General features: G+C 40.7%; 1 protein-coding gene across 1 annotated transcript in view; it reads left to right on the forward strand.

Moving 5' to 3' along the window:
- Positions 1-16,618, forward strand: part of AVIL (advillin) — a 47,518-nt gene that overhangs the window by 3,218 nt on the left and 27,682 nt on the right. The window contains exons 2-4 of the mRNA XM_018562105.1: positions 11,595-11,695; positions 15,040-15,114; positions 15,489-15,685. Coding sequence (XP_018417607.1) covers positions 11,630-11,695; positions 15,040-15,114; positions 15,489-15,685 — 338 coding nt within the window. The 5' untranslated portion in view covers positions 11,595-11,629. The remainder of the gene's footprint in view (positions 1-11,594; positions 11,696-15,039; positions 15,115-15,488; positions 15,686-16,618) is intronic.

Genomic DNA, 16,618 nt, shown 5'->3' on the forward strand with positions numbered 1-16,618 from the left:
GATAGAGCAGCTCACTACAGCATTTAGGATTTGCTCACCATTGGAATAAGAAGAGGGTGACATTGGAATTAGCTGAAGACATTTGGAAAAAAAGGTATGTATACATTTTATTTGTCATGGATTCAGGGGTGCTCCACTATTGAGTGGGGGTGGAGGACACAAGTATGATGTCGGGCTAACCAACTGTGAAGCTAATATACTGCACTTTACTAACTGGTAGTTAGCAGCTAAATTGGTGCTCTCCTTACAAATGATTCCGTTTCCTATAAACATGAATGTTAGTGTGCACTATAACCCATCATTTCATCAAATATAACATAAGTATATCTTCCACCAAAGTAAAAGCCAACAATCTAGATTCAAAAATATGTCATACAAAAGCATTAGTTTATATCTTTATAATGGCAAAAATACTTTATACAAAGTGCATAGTACTATAGCAATAATCTCCAAGGTACTAGAAGACATGGGCTAAACGATCTTTAACCACTTCAGCTCTTCTATCTTTATGTCCTTTATGGACCAGAGCAAATTCTACATTTCTACAATGGGCCTACCCATTCGGTGATAACTTGCTTTCTATTAGACACGTGCGATATATTACATTCCGAATTTAAATTCCTAAAAATTTCTGCATAATCAGACTTTCGGAAGCATCCAAATTTCTGAATGAAAGAAATCACAAATCCGAAAGTATCCAGATTTTTTTCCCGAATGGTATTCAGAGTAGATTTATGTTGTTAAACGTTAAAGAAAAAAACAAAACAGCGAGGAGTCCCCTCGCCAACTCATACCAGACCAGACCCTTGATCCGAGCAGCAGCCTGCACCATACCAGGCCACATGTCCTCGACATGGGAGGGTGCAGAAATCCTCTAGCTCATCAACCCATGTTGGCCCCTGGCCCTGGCCCAGTGGGTGTGGGGGTCTGCGGGCAGGGGGGCTAATCTGAATCTGGGTTCCTCCTTTCATAGAAAAAAAACAAAACACAACACAGGTTTTTAACAAGTATTTTATTATTAAAAAAAACACAAAAAAGTGTCCATCGATGTAATCCCCAGGTCAATCACGTCCTCCAGCGATGTAAATCCACGTCAATCATCATTATGGCAAAGCACCCTCCCCATGTTGAGGGCCTGGTATGGTGCGTGAGGGAGGGGGGGCGCACGCTGTTTTTTTTTTTTTTTATTGCGTCAGTGGACTGTCGAAAGTTAAAAAGAAAAAAAAAAACATTTGATATCAATTTGTTTTAACAAACATTCATTTGTGATGCATACCACAACCAATTTACTTTCTGACCCGAATCCTGGAAAAATAAATAATGAAAAATCTGAAACGAAATGAACTGAAACAAATGTTTTGCCGGCTTACATGCCTACTTTCTATTTCATTTATAGACAGAAAATGTACAAAAAACAAAAGTCTGTTGGTTTTCTATTTTGGTCGGTGCTAGTTTACAAAAGGTAGTTTTATTGTGAATCAAAAGTTTAAATTTTATTGTATAATTTGTCCTGTTTAAAATTACACTATAATAATGTTTCTGGTACAAAGTACGGCAAAGTTATTTTTCAAATGAAAAATATACTTGTTTTTCAATTTTGCACAATTTTTTGTGACACTGAAAAACACAATTAAAAAAGTAGAAAAACAAAAAAAAGGAAAAACAAATTAAAATAAAAAAGGAATTCAACGGCTGCTGCTAGAGGAGGAGAGAGCGCACTTTGTGTGGGCACAGTTTAAATGAAGCCTCTGGGGTCACACTTCTAACGTCCGGCCTGTCCTGGTTAAAGGCTGGGTTGGTCAACTAGAGGATTTTGCAGACAGGTGTGCAGGACTTAGAGGTATGCAATGTGAAAGGGGCAGTTTTTTTTTAACATCTGAAAGGTGCCTTGCAATGTGCTGGGGATGATGGAAAGCATGGGGGATTTTTTGAAAAAAGTGCAGAAAGGTGTACTAACCCTTTAAGTTTATGTTTGATGTCGCTTTCATGTATATAAATGTTGTTACTACCGTATATATAGTGATCTGCAGATTAAGCACTAGAGGGAGCTCGGTATTTGGCTCATCCAACCATCAAAGGATATGTTCACTTTAAAACAAAATGCAATTATTTTTTGCTCCCTTACCTAACTTAACCCACCCGCCTGCTCCACAGATGAAAATTTACCTCAATCTAATGGCCACGGTTCTACTGCTTGTTTACATCCAGTGCTGCAAATCGTCACTGCCCTGGCTGTACCTGCGCATTAGAGGCAAATAGACTTCTATAGGGCCATCTTCTATTGTCTCCATCCTCTAACATGCTGCGATTACCTTTAGATGACTGCACTTGGATGTAGACTATTTGTGTCTAGGTGCAATCATCCACCGGTATTCACCTGTGGATGACCATATGCTCATGGAAATGGCTGCATCTGTGCTTTGCAAGCAATATGTGTCAATTACAAGTGAGCTCTCTCCCCCCATTCATTAGTATTCATAGTGGCAACCCCCCCTACAATTACAGCCTGCTTTATAATCCGACCCCAGTGTCAGACTGAATGAAAAGGGAGCAGCAGCGTATGCAATGCTCCCATTATGGGACTATGACAGCCACCGGAGCTGCATATGCTTTGCAAAAAAGAAAATGTTTGTTTACACTTACCTGTTATCCACGAGTTTTGGCTGTTGGTCCAGGGTCCTGCTGACAGTTGAGCCTCATGCACTTCGGCAGTTGGTCCGGCAGCAATTTACAGTGGTCGACCCCAGCTCTTCATTCAACTTGGCTGTTCATTTGATGCGAGATGCTGCTGCAGTTCCATCTGTCAACCATTCTGTAGTACCTATTGTGGACCCGCCTGTTCCTAATGATAGTCTGCCGGCTGTTGAGATTCCGGGGACTTATTCTACATCAGGTGGTGAGTCTTCTGCGGTTCTGTTGTCCTTAGCTACTTCTCTTTTGCAGGTTGTCAATACATTGAAATCTGGGGATCGGCCTGGGGCGGATGCGCCTGTGTTGCATGCTCTAGCTCTCAGTGGCTCTGTTAATAATACGGGTAGTGGAGTTCCCGAGTGTCTCTTTCGGGAGGCTATGTCATGCGAGCTCTCACCCCTGGGTTTTCATTTGACGGTTGCTTTAAAAGAGAAAACTTGGAGAGGGGAATATGTCCTTGCTCCCATCGTCAAAGGAATTTTTGTCTACACAGGAGAAAAGGGTAGGTGATAGGTCTGAGGAGGATAGACGTAGGCCTATGGGGAGATCTATCAATAATTGGCTTAAATACTTTTTTTTATATATGCAGGGGTGTTGGTCGAGAAATATCCTGGTAGAAGTGGGGGCCTGTTTCAGCATATGGGTATCGTTCTTGAGGCATATATTCATTTCCCGGGATTAGCGTGGTTCACCTACGGCTAGACCTTTCGTCAAAAATTGGTGGTGCACCCTTCTTTGAAATGGGCAGTTAAGGATGTGGGTTTATGTCTCAATTTGTTTTTGCCTCAAAAGCCGCATGCCTTTAAATCGCCTGCAGCTTCTTCCTTCTCTGGCTATAAAAAAGGCCGGTGTTTCGCTTTTAACGACGGCCAGTGTAAGTGGAATAACAATTACAATTACAGCCTGCTTTATAATCCGACCCCAATGTTAGACTGAATTTCCTGTGGAGAAAAATTGTAATCTCTAGGATTCAGGCCTAATTAAAAGTTCATTAAAAAATGAAGAAAGCCAGCAATGTGAGTCATGAAAATGTGCACACATACTGTATACACCATCACTGCACCTCTTCATTACCACAATAAATTCTAATCACTTACAAAGGTGGAAATTGACTTTAAGTGCAAGCTTTATCATGACTGGGTTAAGTATGGAGACCAAGTGCCAGATTGATGAGCTTGTTCCCATCCTGTTGCAAAGTACTGCTACTTCTGTTCCATTAAAAGACAGACTAACAAGTCTATGTAAAACTCTAACAATATATATATAGTTGACAGCATTTTGTTATATCGGTTTGATAAGTGCAAAAAACCTGTTGATCTTGTCAGTCATTCAGAGCTGTCTGGTGCGCAACAGCCCACCCAGTTCTTATTTTGGACTACAGAATAATTAAACGTTATGCTGTGGAGATCTAAAAGTGGGAGGGGCTGAGTTGGTTAGCAGAAGACAACTAGGAGGGCTGACACCACGCAGTCCACAAAAGGAAGTATGTTGTCAGCCCCCAACAGGACTTAGGAGCTGAGTGCATTTCTGGAAGAAAGGTGTCTGTACATGCAGGGTCTTTAAAGGGATAATACATGGGGCAAACGTGCATGAATTGCAGAGATACACAGCATGTTTTTTTTTTATTGTAGTTATGGGAGACCCTATACTTTAACTTGTTTACATGAGTTGTTCCTCTAAAAACTGACATTTTCATTTAACTGCTAGGAATGTGCCTTGACTGTGAACCCTCAGCGTTTCTGTCTGGTTTGGTATACTGATCACAACACTGACTTCTACTTTGTATTTGTGTGTAGCTGCCAATTCTCAATCAAAAAAGTTGCCTGCAGGCAATAGGGTGTCTTGGTTATCTGGCTTAGGCTGGGGCAGCATGGGCGATTTTAAAGGGAACTAATCCTGATCGAAGTACTGCTGCCATTGCTGACATCTCCCTCCACCAATGCTAGTTGCCTTGCTGTATTCCAGATACCAAAGCTTTAATACTTTCTAAATCATTGACCCTGGACAAGTATGCTTACTGGATACTTGCTCTAGATTAGTTAATCAGTAGAGTATTAAAACCAGAGGGTTAAAATTGCAGCCAGCCATCTAGCATATTTAAAAAGAGTGCAGCAATGGCAGCCATGTATTTTTCTCAGCACTTTTCGCTTCTGTAGCTCTCCTTTATTCTGAGACACTCTACGCTTTGCTTTTGTCCATTGACTGATCAGGCAAGGTTAGGGTCAGAGAATGACTGTGCAATATCATATTAGAATACAGTATGTGACAACATTATCATGTGTACACTGCAATGTGCATCTAAATCTGGTTATTGAGGAGATCAAAAAAAAAACAGGTGCCCCTTATTCCCTGGGGTGCTGCATCTGGCACCGATATAGCCCTGTGAGACCGAAGCAGCCGCACCACTTGTACCTGTGATCATTTTAACCAGCACTGTGCAACCAGTAAATACAATTATCTGTGACATGATTTTTTCTATACGTTGACCACCTAACACTGCTGGGCCCAGAAGCAGTCAAAGCTATCCCATGGAAAACTATACTGCTTTCTATTTGCATTTATCTGAACAGCTACTCTGTTAAAACCCTATGCTCCCAGCATCCTTTGCAACATTTAGGCCGAGGAATGCAAGGAAAGTGTTTAGCTTTCTGCTATTTGTGGGCTGAAATTTCTGGTAACAATAATGTTCTTCAGACAGGCTGGAAATATTTATTCCCATGATTATTGCTGTGTGGTGAGAGGGTGGAACATGTGATTTGCAGAGCTTGGATTTAAGTGTAACTCTTTAATGGCTATTCTTCTAGGTTAATGGAAACCATAGCACTGTCACATTGGGCGTTAAACCGTCTAGGCTGTTAGTGCAGAAATCATTCACAGGAAGTGCCATAAGCACATAGCTAATAGCATAACTGTTATATAACCCAGTCCTGACTTTCCAAACCATCACTATGAGATAGAAAAATGAAGACACGAAACCATTCTTTTTAATATAAGAGAATGTAATGTGATAGCCATGTAGATTAAAAAACAAACTGTACTTGGTTAAGGATGTTTACCATACATTACATCCCTGCAGTGGCGTAACAACTGGTGGGGCAGGGGGGGGGCGCTAGCCCCGGGCGCAGGACTGAGGGGGGGGCGCCATCACTGACCCCTGCTAAACGAAGCTCCTGGCCGCAGATGCAGTGGCTCCCTCTCTCTGCCACATGCACCCGGCTCTGTCATTCGGGCGGCCGCTCGCTCCTCCGAGGCCACTGGGGGCGGCCCTCTACAGTGCCTAATCAGAGGGCTCTTCTGCCTGATCCAGCCAGCCCATATCGCATAACGGTGATCTGCCCAGGGAGGGGCGTACTGTCATTTGGGGGTGAGACCAGGGAGGGATGTACTGTCATTGGGGGGTGGGGAGACCAGGGAGGGATGTACTGTCATTGGGGGGTGGGGAGACCAGGGAGGGATGTACTGTCATTTGGGGGTAAGACCAGGGAGGGATGTACTGTCATTGGGGGGGTGAGGTGGCCAGGGAGGGGTGTACTGTCATTGGGGGGTGAGGAGACCAGGGAGGGATGTACTGTCACTGGGGGGTGATGTGGCTTTAGTTACATCCTAGCAAAAAGTCATGAGATCAACACATGTATACTATAAAAAGTTAGGGTGCATGTGTGTTGCAAACTGTCTGTATGGGCACTGTACATCTTTATATCATCCTGTCTTGAGTTTATTTAATTATATAAACTGATGTAATATAATGCAGGAAATCTCCATCTGATTCACATAAGTGTTTTCCAGACTTCTGCTAATAAAATTAAACATGTTTTAGCCTAAAATTTTATTTTAACTGACTTAGGTGCAGAAAAATGAAACAAATACATGCTTGTTATCCAAGAAATGAACCCATGCATCGCTTTATGATAAAATGTAATTTAGGTCACATACAGAGGCTTTAACAAGACTGTAACAGACTAATTCAGATGATTATGAAGAGAAATAACAGATTATCACTGCAAGGCAATCTCTACAGAAGCAGACAGGCGCAGGAAATGCATCTCTCTGTAACTGTATTAGCTGTTGAAGATAACGGCAAACAGTTTAACTGTGTTTGCCTTAGCAACATTTATGTTAAAGCGACATTAAACTCAGGAGTTAAATCTTAAAAATGCATTTATGTACCTTAACTATTTAAAAAAATGTATGTTATTTGTTTATCACTCAGCTGTAGATCATCAAATCAACTCTGACTTGGTGCTGACACTGTCCTTCCTTCTGAAGGGTGGCTACTTTTGTTCCCCATGGTCCCTGTGTGTGTGTTGTAAAGTAGTCACCACTCCAAGTTCACTCCCGTGATGGACTACAATCTCATGATTAGTTTACTCATTTGTACTGATATTATAGTCCATCACAGGAGTGAGCTGGGAGGGGTGGCTACTTTATAATAATCGTGCAAATTGAAAATTCCCTCCCAAACTGAACAGCCTGTTTGCGTTTAGCAAATCAACCCCTCTGTCTTTTCTATTACTTGCTGTCTGACTTTAACACTGCTGTGGAAGCTGAAATTACAAGACCTTTTACAGACTAATTTTATTCAAGAATATTGGAGCTCCAATGGCTACTATTTTCTAAGGGGGTTATTCACTATGGAGCTGAAGGATACAGCGGTGACTTCGGCTAATCCTTCGGCTCTCTTCGGCCACCTCTGCCCTTCAGTTCAGTCGAACCGAGGGGCTGCTGTACATGCTGTTCACAATAGCCCGTACAGCAGCCAAAGGCAGCCGAGCGGCTCAGCTGAACTGAAGGCACATGCGTCGGCTCGACTGAGCCAAAGTGACAGCTGAAGCATGGAGAAAGGTCAGCCAAAGCCGACCGATCTCCACGCAAATGACAGCTGGGCAGAGCCAGCCGTGATCTCATGGCTCACTCCGCCCAGTTGTAATGACAGCTCAGCATCCCCAAATGACCTGGGGACTTAATCTGTCATTAAACAATAACCACTGGGCGGAGCCACCCGTGACATCACGTCCAGATAATCTTTTCTGTTCTTTTAAAACTATAATTTTTTAGATATGTTCATAAATAAAAATGTGTTACATTTAATATATATAAAACAATTGGACGGAGCTAGTAGTGACAGCTAGCTCCGCCCAACTGTTTCCTATTGGCTGTAATTAGTTGTTTTCATACAATGAGGTATGCATAAAGGGGGAGTAGCACATCCTAATCATTTATATCAAAAAGAAGAAAGAGTGTTCAGACTTTTAAAGTACCCCAAGGATCACACAAATGTACTTTTATCTCTCTCTCTCTATATATATATAGAGAGAGAGAGAGAGAGAGAGAGAGAGATAAAAGTACATTTGTGTGATCCTTGGGGTACTTTAAAAGTCTGAACTCTCTTTCTTCTTTTTGATATAAATGATTAGGATGTGCTACTCCCCCTTTATGCATACCTCATTGTATGAAAACAACTAATTACAGCTAATAGGAAACAGTTGGGCGGAGCTAGCTGTCACTACTAGCTCCGTCCAATTGTTTTTCTTTTGCCGGCATCTTTGCCAGCATTTTTTAAAATTATTTTAATTTTTTTTTTCTTTTCTTTAAACTGTTTTAATTTTCCTATTTTCTTATTTTTATAAACTTATTTTTCAACTTTTTTTCTTTTTTTGATTCATTTCACTCTTTTTCTATTCTTGCGGTCGACCAATTTTGGATGTTTTGACATTATATCTTCTGAATTGTAATATGAACCCTGGAAGAAGCTGCACAATAACCCAATGTCCTCTCTGGGCAAATACCAAAATAAGCCTGCAATTCCAGAAATCTAGCGATCTTGTGTGATCAGCATTAATTAATAAGATTTGGTGAATGTACAATATGGAAAAAAACAGCCTATACCCAAAAGTCTGAATTACATATCTTCACCAAAATATGGGAACCTTGGAAGGTGGCTTTTTAGCCCAGGGAAGCCCATCAGGATTTATACACTACAATATGACTCTCCAGACCTCTGCCAAAGGGCATTATATGGCCAGTTGATATTAATGGGTCATATAATACCCTTTGGCATTTTATGACCAGTCAACCCTTAATACTTAGTTATCTGCTACTGCTATGGACCAACAAGAGAAAACTCAGTATGGCAGTGGGTACCACCATGTGCATTTTATGACCAGTCAACCCTTAATACTTAGTTATCTGCTACTGCTACAGACCAACAAGAGAAAACTCAGTATGACAGTGGCAGTGACTTGTACCCAGTGATGCTCCTCCAGCCTTTAGACTTTTTCAAAAGACTGTTTACAGTACTTCTATAAAAGCTTTTCAGTAGACATGTGCACCAGCAAAAAAATTGTTTAGTTTAGTTTTGAAACAACAAAAAAAAATTGTTTAGTTTAGTTTCGTTTTGATTCGGACTTTGCATTATTTTGTTTTTCGGATTCGGGTCTGAAATTAAATTAGTTTCGGATTCGGGTCCAAAATTCGACCCTTTAGGTCTGGTAGGAATGTTAGGAGAATGCCAATTCAAAAGCAAAGAAAAAAAAAAACTTTATTCATTATTCTCCCTGCCTTGGATTAGAACCTGTGACCTTGACAATGGCAAACCAGTACTCTAACCACTACACTATTGACTCTGAACTTTTAACCATGGAATTGTTGTAGAGGGCAAATGTTGTAGTAGGTGTTGTAGGAGAAACATCATGGCTCGCTCCGCCCATCTGCATGCGGGCTGAATGTAATTTTTGCGGCGAGTTTTCGCCAGGTTCGGGTGGTCGTCTGCGGCGGGACTTTTTTTATTTCGGCGGGTTGGCAGGGGTTCTGCATCCTGATTGACTCTGGATTACATTGATGGAGCCATTTTTTTAACATTTTTTTATTAAAGGTTTAGTCAAAAATTGACTGTTTTTTTTTTTTCAATTAAAGGATTTTGTCAAAAGTAATTGGGGCTGGGGTTCCCCTTTAAAATTCCTACCAGGGGGGGTCCCTCCTAACATTCCTACCGCTTTTTTTTTGCATCTTCTGCAGACTAAAAAATAAATGCATTTTTTTTCCCTAATGTTATTTTGCTGCAATGAAATTCGTCCAATAACAAATTTAATTGCAGCAAAATGACATTAGGAAAAAAAACGATTTTTTTTTTTTTACAGTTTGCAGAAGATGGAAAAAAAAAAGCGTGAGGTTCCCCCCCAATAACGAATTTCGTCCATAAAAGAATTTCGGCCGGACTACCACTAACAAATTTAGGGAAATCGGGAATTCGGATTAGTTTGCATTCGTCTTAGCTGTAATTCGGAATTTGGATGCATCCGAATCTCCGAAAATTCGTCCGAAACGAATTTCGGAACGAACCGAATCGCACATGTCTACTTTCAGTATCTCTGGAGTATGTGGGAAAGAAGAGACAATGAAAATATGGTTTAAAACTCCTTTATTGCACATTTTTTCAAAAAACCTAGTGCTGCCTAAAAGGTAAAGAGACAGCAAAATTGTATTCTGGAAATGTATGGTAGGTAAAATTTTGCAATTCAGTTTTTCACTTATTTGAGCTTTTGACTGTTAATGGATCTTTTATTAATATAATAAAAACCACACCATTTCCAGATAGAGAGTTCCATTCAGCTACTAATTTGTAGAAAGATGGTCAGAAACGTATTGATCTCTTCAACAGCAGGCTTTCACAATGAAGGGAACAACTGAAGAATACCTAAAACATGGAGGCCATTTTGAGACTTTTTAAATGTTGGAACATACAAGTATTGAGATTAGTATTTAAGTATGCTGCATACATTAGTATGCTTTAACCGTGTTTCCACTCACAGATAGTATTAAAGTGATATTAACCTCTTGCCGTCCGCCCGTTAAGAAAAAACGGACGGCAGACGGCATTTTTTTCCTGCTCGCGCGCGCCCGGGCAGGAAAGACCCGCTCGTTACTACAGCCGTTAACGGCTGTTTCACATACAACCGATCAGCGGCTCTATAGCCACCGATCGGTTGTATGGTGTGAATTTCGGAGCGCCCCCCATGATGAAGCAAATCTGTGCTTCATCAGCTTCTTTTGGGGTCTCCAGGTGACATTAAATGAAAAAAAATCTATATAAATAAAAAAAGTTACAAAAAATTAAAGTCACAAACAAAACAAAAAAAACAAAAAAAAGTAAACCCCCCCAATGTTTAAGTCCCCCCCCTTCGAAGGGGGTTTAACACCCCGGATGTCAACTGGTTAAAGTCAAAAGATTTTTCAGCTTTTTTCAAATGCTGTTGAAATCACTTACAATCGATGCTGCTTCTTGGTGTTTAAAAGTTTCAGCTCCCTGCAGAATCAGCTGGTCCTGATATCGTGTTTTAGTGTGGCTCCTTTCCCTTGCAGAGTCCTATGGAGCCACCCTTGGATGCATTAGTAAGCTGATAATGTGTGTCTCCACAAACACACAGACACAGCAGGGCAAGCCACTTCTCCTGCTCCCTGCTGCTACTTCAAGCTAGTAGATGGACAGCTGCTGTAGACTGCTCTGTTCCTTGTGAACTTGTACTGGACAGGAAGTTCAGGGAAGCTGAGCTGAGAGAGTTGGTATGAAAGAGTTGCGGTATGGAAAAATGATGACTGTAAGTGTTTAGGCAAAAATGTAAAGCGATGCTTTGCTGGGCAATGTGAATTTGTTTGATTTGGATTCATTATTGAAAAAAAGTTTGAGAGTTTAATACTACTTTAACGTAAGCAAATTCTGCAACCCACACCTATTCAATAATGCTGGTATTAAACATTCTGCTGCAATTTGAATGATTAAAAACTGTTAAACACAAACAATTTATAGAAATTTGTAAATTCTAACTCGGATTTCTTGTTTGTTCATTAAAAAGAATTTTGTTTCCCTGATTGCAAATAACCTATTTCTGGTATGTTCACATTTGTAGGTCTCATCAGTGCATGTTAACAACTGCTTGCAATCATGGCACTCAGTGGTGCATTTAAGGCTGTCACTAAAACCCCAGGGCTAATTATTTGGAGAATTGAGGTGAGTGGAAGTGTTTACATTATGATAATAACAATGAAAAAGTTCCTTTACACTTATTTCTGAAAACTTCCCAATCACACTTATTTCTTTTATTTATCGCATTATTTTGCATTAACAATTTTGGACGTGCATGTGCAAAGTTTGCCTCATTTTGTATAATCTTGTAATCTTGCTGCTGGATAGAGAAGGGCTCAGGGAAAAGGGTTTCCCTCCCTTCACAAACACTTCTGAGCCAACACGTGTAAGCATGATACCCGACCCATAGTATATACACAGCACCAGTGCTGCAATTGCTTCTCAGTCCTTGACGTTGGAATCAGCGTGCATATACAATACAGAACTCTGTACATATTTCTAAAGCTTCTGGTGAATCCAGGCACATTTGCTGGAAACAGATGATAGAAATGGAGCGGCTCAGCTTTCACACGTCTACTCTTGCCAATGGAACCTCGGCACCAGGTAAGGCTTCTGCCCAAGCCTTAAATCCAAAAGTCCGTAGAAAACTGGCATTTGAAACAATATCAGTCCAATTATATTAATTTATTCCCAAAAAAGGGATAAAAACAGTCGATAACAAACTTCAGTCTCGTTTCGGCCCCACAACCTAAGCCTTAAGCCTCAAGCCTCAAGGCTTAAGGCTGTTGGGCTGAAACGCTTCAGAAGTTTGTTATTGACTGTTTTTATGCAATACATTTATATAATTGGACTGATGCCGGACATTTGTTGGAAACCCCTCACGTTTGCTGATATGTATGAGATTTTTTTTTAGTGCAAGTAATGTACACGTTGAATGTTTAATCCAATAAGTGTGTTAATAGAGCTGTTAAACCAGGTCTAGCACTTGAAAGGGTAATGTTTTAATTTATATATTCATTTATTCTTTTTATTGAAAAGTACAAATAATAGGCGTACTTCAACCCTTCCAATCATATCAGTTCAGAGTATCAGGTAGCATGCAGGCTGCTATCCCAGTGTGTATATGGCCTATCTGTATACCAGTCCCCATGCCCTTCACAATCCCATCCCGGGCACCAGAGGTACTGAAAGACTGGTGATCATCACAATATTGTTCTTTTGGGATCCTGTGCAAATTCCCCTGCAATGATGCAAGCTATGCAAGATGGTATTAGAATAGTAGAGGAAATGCTGGTTTGATGTTTTTCATTTTCAAGTTATTTAGTTAAAAAACTGCTGAAAATGTATAAACACAGGAGTTTAGCAATGTTCTTATCAGGTCTCCACAGAGAATCAGCAAACTCATTGTAAAACCGAGCCTGGGATATGTGCAAAATAAATGTCTCCATAGAATGAGACATTGGCTGGATTAGAGAGTAAATGTTTCAGTAAACTTGTTGAGTTATTATTATTATTATTACATAGTATTTATATAGCGCCAACAGTTTGCGCAGCGTTTGCAGATGTTAGCAAGTATGTTTTTAATCCAGGCTACGGTAAGGTTACCAGACGTTCAAAATAAAATCCAGAGACACACTACTGGCCACACCCACAAAATCACCCCCCTTTTTAGTGTGCACTGAAAGAATTGGTCACAAACTTCTGAAAGAGGAACAGACACTAACGATATAAGCACTATAAGGGGTGAAATGCGACGCACGCAAGAGCAGCTGAAGATGCATGGTTAAATAAACCCTGAGCCTACTGTACTATGGGTCATGTGTAATGCACCACAGAGTGCAGGGAACAGAAGTATGTAATGCAAGGACTTCAGAGGTCAAGAGTGCGTAACATAAGGAGTGCAGAGAGTGCAGGTGTGTGTAACGCAGAACACTGGGGTCAAGAGTGCATGGAGCAGAGAGCAGGAATCGGGAGTAGGTAACATAGAGAGTGCAGGGTTCAGAAGTAGGTAACACATGGAATAAAGAGGCCAGGAGCAAGAAAGGCATGGAGTACAGGGGTCATCAGTAGGTAACACATGGAGTACAGGGTTCATGAGTAGGGGACGGTAGCAAGTAAGAGTTCGGAGCTCAGTAGTTAGTAGTGCAGGGTTCAGGGGTCAGGAGTAAGTAACGAAGGGTTCAGGGGTCAGGAGTAGGTGACGCAGAGTCCTAGGAGCAGCCATCCCAGGGACACCACTGGGGACATTTGTTTTCTGGGGACAGACCTCTCAAAACGGGGACTATCCCCAGGAAACAGGGACTAATGGTAACCTTAGGCTACAGTCCCAGATTTGCTAAAGTGTCTGAATGCCTTGTCACCTATTATAAATAAGCTTTTCTAATAAGTTGACATGGACAACCCTCAAAAAGCCAAAGCTACTTTCTAGTATTCCACATGCCGCCTGACTGCTTTACTCTTAAAGGAGAACTTCACCCTTAGGCAACAAAGGCACCTTTAGAAATATTTAAAGCTGGCATTGCACAAACCGATACTTATAGATAATTCCCGGCTTTTTATTCTTTACATACCTTATTTTTCTTTTACTCCCATTCTTCTCATGGTGGCCATTTTCACTAAGGGCAGATTATTGCATCTCCCTTTACTTCCTGTAACTCTGGATCTTCCTCCTGGAACATGTGACCGTGCACATCATCTGAGGGGGATAAAATGTCTTTCCTTCCGAGATCTCGCAAGATTTGTCAGCTTACAGATGAGATTTCACTTGAAGGCACTGGTGATGTAGTCTTCCCAGAATGCATCTGTGAGACCAGGGCTACATCACTGGTACCTCACTCAACCAGGAAGTGGAATAACAGTAATTGTAAGAAAAATAACAAATGTTTGTTCAACTAATGAATGTAAGATGATTTTTAATAGCATACAGAGCTGCATGCTGATGTGATTTTTAGTGAAAGGGGGGTAAAGGTCCACTTTAACTGCAATTCAGCTCTGGCTGAACTCTTGTATGCTGCCTAAGAACCTCTCCCGGTTCATCCTGATCCGCAAACATTAAAGTGTATGTAAAGGCTATTTTCATTCTTTTATTTTTGATAGGGAAGGTGTAGACTCTTTGTTAAGTTTTCATAGTCACCATGACAGAAAGTGGGGGGTAATCCTCACATTTTCAGTTTTCAGAAGAGATGCAGAGAATTCCCCAATGGGGGTACCTCTTCCTGTCACACTCTCCAGGACTGGAATTGTGTTCATCTTGGAGAGATTTCCTGTTGCATCTTTAAGACAGGAAGTGAAGAAAAATCTCCCCAGGAGGCAGATGATAGCAAACAAATAGCCTGACAGGGCTTTACACTTGACACCTATTCTATCTACAACGACAAAACTTTTTTGGCTTTACACATACAGTACTTTTAAAAAAATGACAGTGTCAATGAATAAGACATGTGGAGATTAGGTAAAGTCAAATTTCTCTTTTTTATTCCATTCTTTAGAAAATGGACCTGGTACTGGTGCCACAGAAAGCCCATGGGAACTTCTTTGAGGGAGACTGCTACCTCCTACTGTCTGTAAGTGTCTCCATAACAAGCACAGCCTATATACAGCTCTGACCTTGGCTGGCTGTTTTATTAGCCGAGTAGTGTGCTGAGTAGGGATGAGAAGTAAAAGTATCATAATCTGTATATACACAAATGAACAGGAAGTCAATATGAACAACAGGCGAAGTTCAAGGTAAGCAAACACTAAATAGTGCCAACAAAGCTCTTACCCAGAGATTGCTACCTTGGGAAAAGGCAAGGCTGAAACGTAATGTTATCCTAATGCAACTGCATGCCATTTGATGTCTGCCAAAAGTTCCTCATTTCACTTCAATAATGAATAATTTGTCTTCCACTGTAAGAAATGGAAACATTCATTGATATGAGTTTTCTTGCACTTCCAGACAAGACAATCTGGCAGCACCTTTGCCTATGCTGTCCACTACTGGATTGGTAATGACTCTTCCCAAGATGAGCAGGGTTCAGCAGCGATATACACCACCCAGCTGGATGACTTTCTGGGGGGAAGTCCTATACAGCATCGGGAAGTCCAGGGATATGAATCGGATTCCTTCAAAGGGTACTTCAAGCAGGGCATCATGTAAGTAAAGTGAGAACACCCACTTTGGTGGACCGATAAAGTAATTATGTGTGCAGTTTAAAGCATTTAGCACCCTCTAGCTCAAGCTCAGCTTTATTTCTTCAGTTCCAGTTAAAGAGACCCATTCACATTATGAAACAAACTTGAAAACTACCAATAACATTCACAACTGTGTGTGTAAACCATCAAATAATTATCTTGCAGTGCAGGTATATGTTACAGCAAAAAGCTTGCAAAAGTGAAAGAATATATAAAAAGTCAAACTTTTTTTATAGTTTTTGATACATTGTGGAAGTATTAAACAGACCCTGTCATGAGCTTAAAATGATTGCAGGTAAAAGAACATAAAAATGTGTTTTTTCTTTTATTACTTACTTAAAGGTTTTTTATTGACATGCAATGTACCACTGAGCTTGCTAGCAAATGTGACCCCTTCAGACTAGTCAATTACCTAGATAGTCCATAATAGAAGTCACCAGCACTTGATGACATGTGCAAGAAGTAAAGCACTTTTTATTAAATTGTCACATGCGTCATACAGCCAACGTTTCGTGGCCACGCAGGGCCCGTTTTTCTTGGCGACATAGTCACTAGAAGGGGCCCTGCGTGGCCACGAAATGTTGGCTGTATGATGCATGTGACAATTTTTAAAAAGTGCTTTACTTCATGTTATGTTTAAACCATCGGAGGGTGCGCATACAGTATTTGGCATGACTTTGCACTCCTGTAGCTATGATCTTAGTAAAGGGTTTTTTTCTATTTGAAGAGCTGGCTATTTTTCTACAGGTTTTTAACCGATATCGATGTCCCCACTGAATAACTTGTCATTGTGGCAGTGATGATATATCCAACATTTTACTGCTGTCACTAGAGGAGATCAATAAGCAATAAGGACTTTTAGTAGTAAATTACTGTTTCTTTAAAATGTTTATA

Source organism: Nanorana parkeri, unplaced genomic scaffold (genome assembly GCF_000935625.1).
Source record: "Nanorana parkeri isolate BGI_ZX_2015 unplaced genomic scaffold, ASM93562v1 scaffold561, whole genome shotgun sequence".
Classification (NCBI taxonomy): domain Eukaryota; kingdom Metazoa; phylum Chordata; class Amphibia; order Anura; family Dicroglossidae; genus Nanorana; species Nanorana parkeri.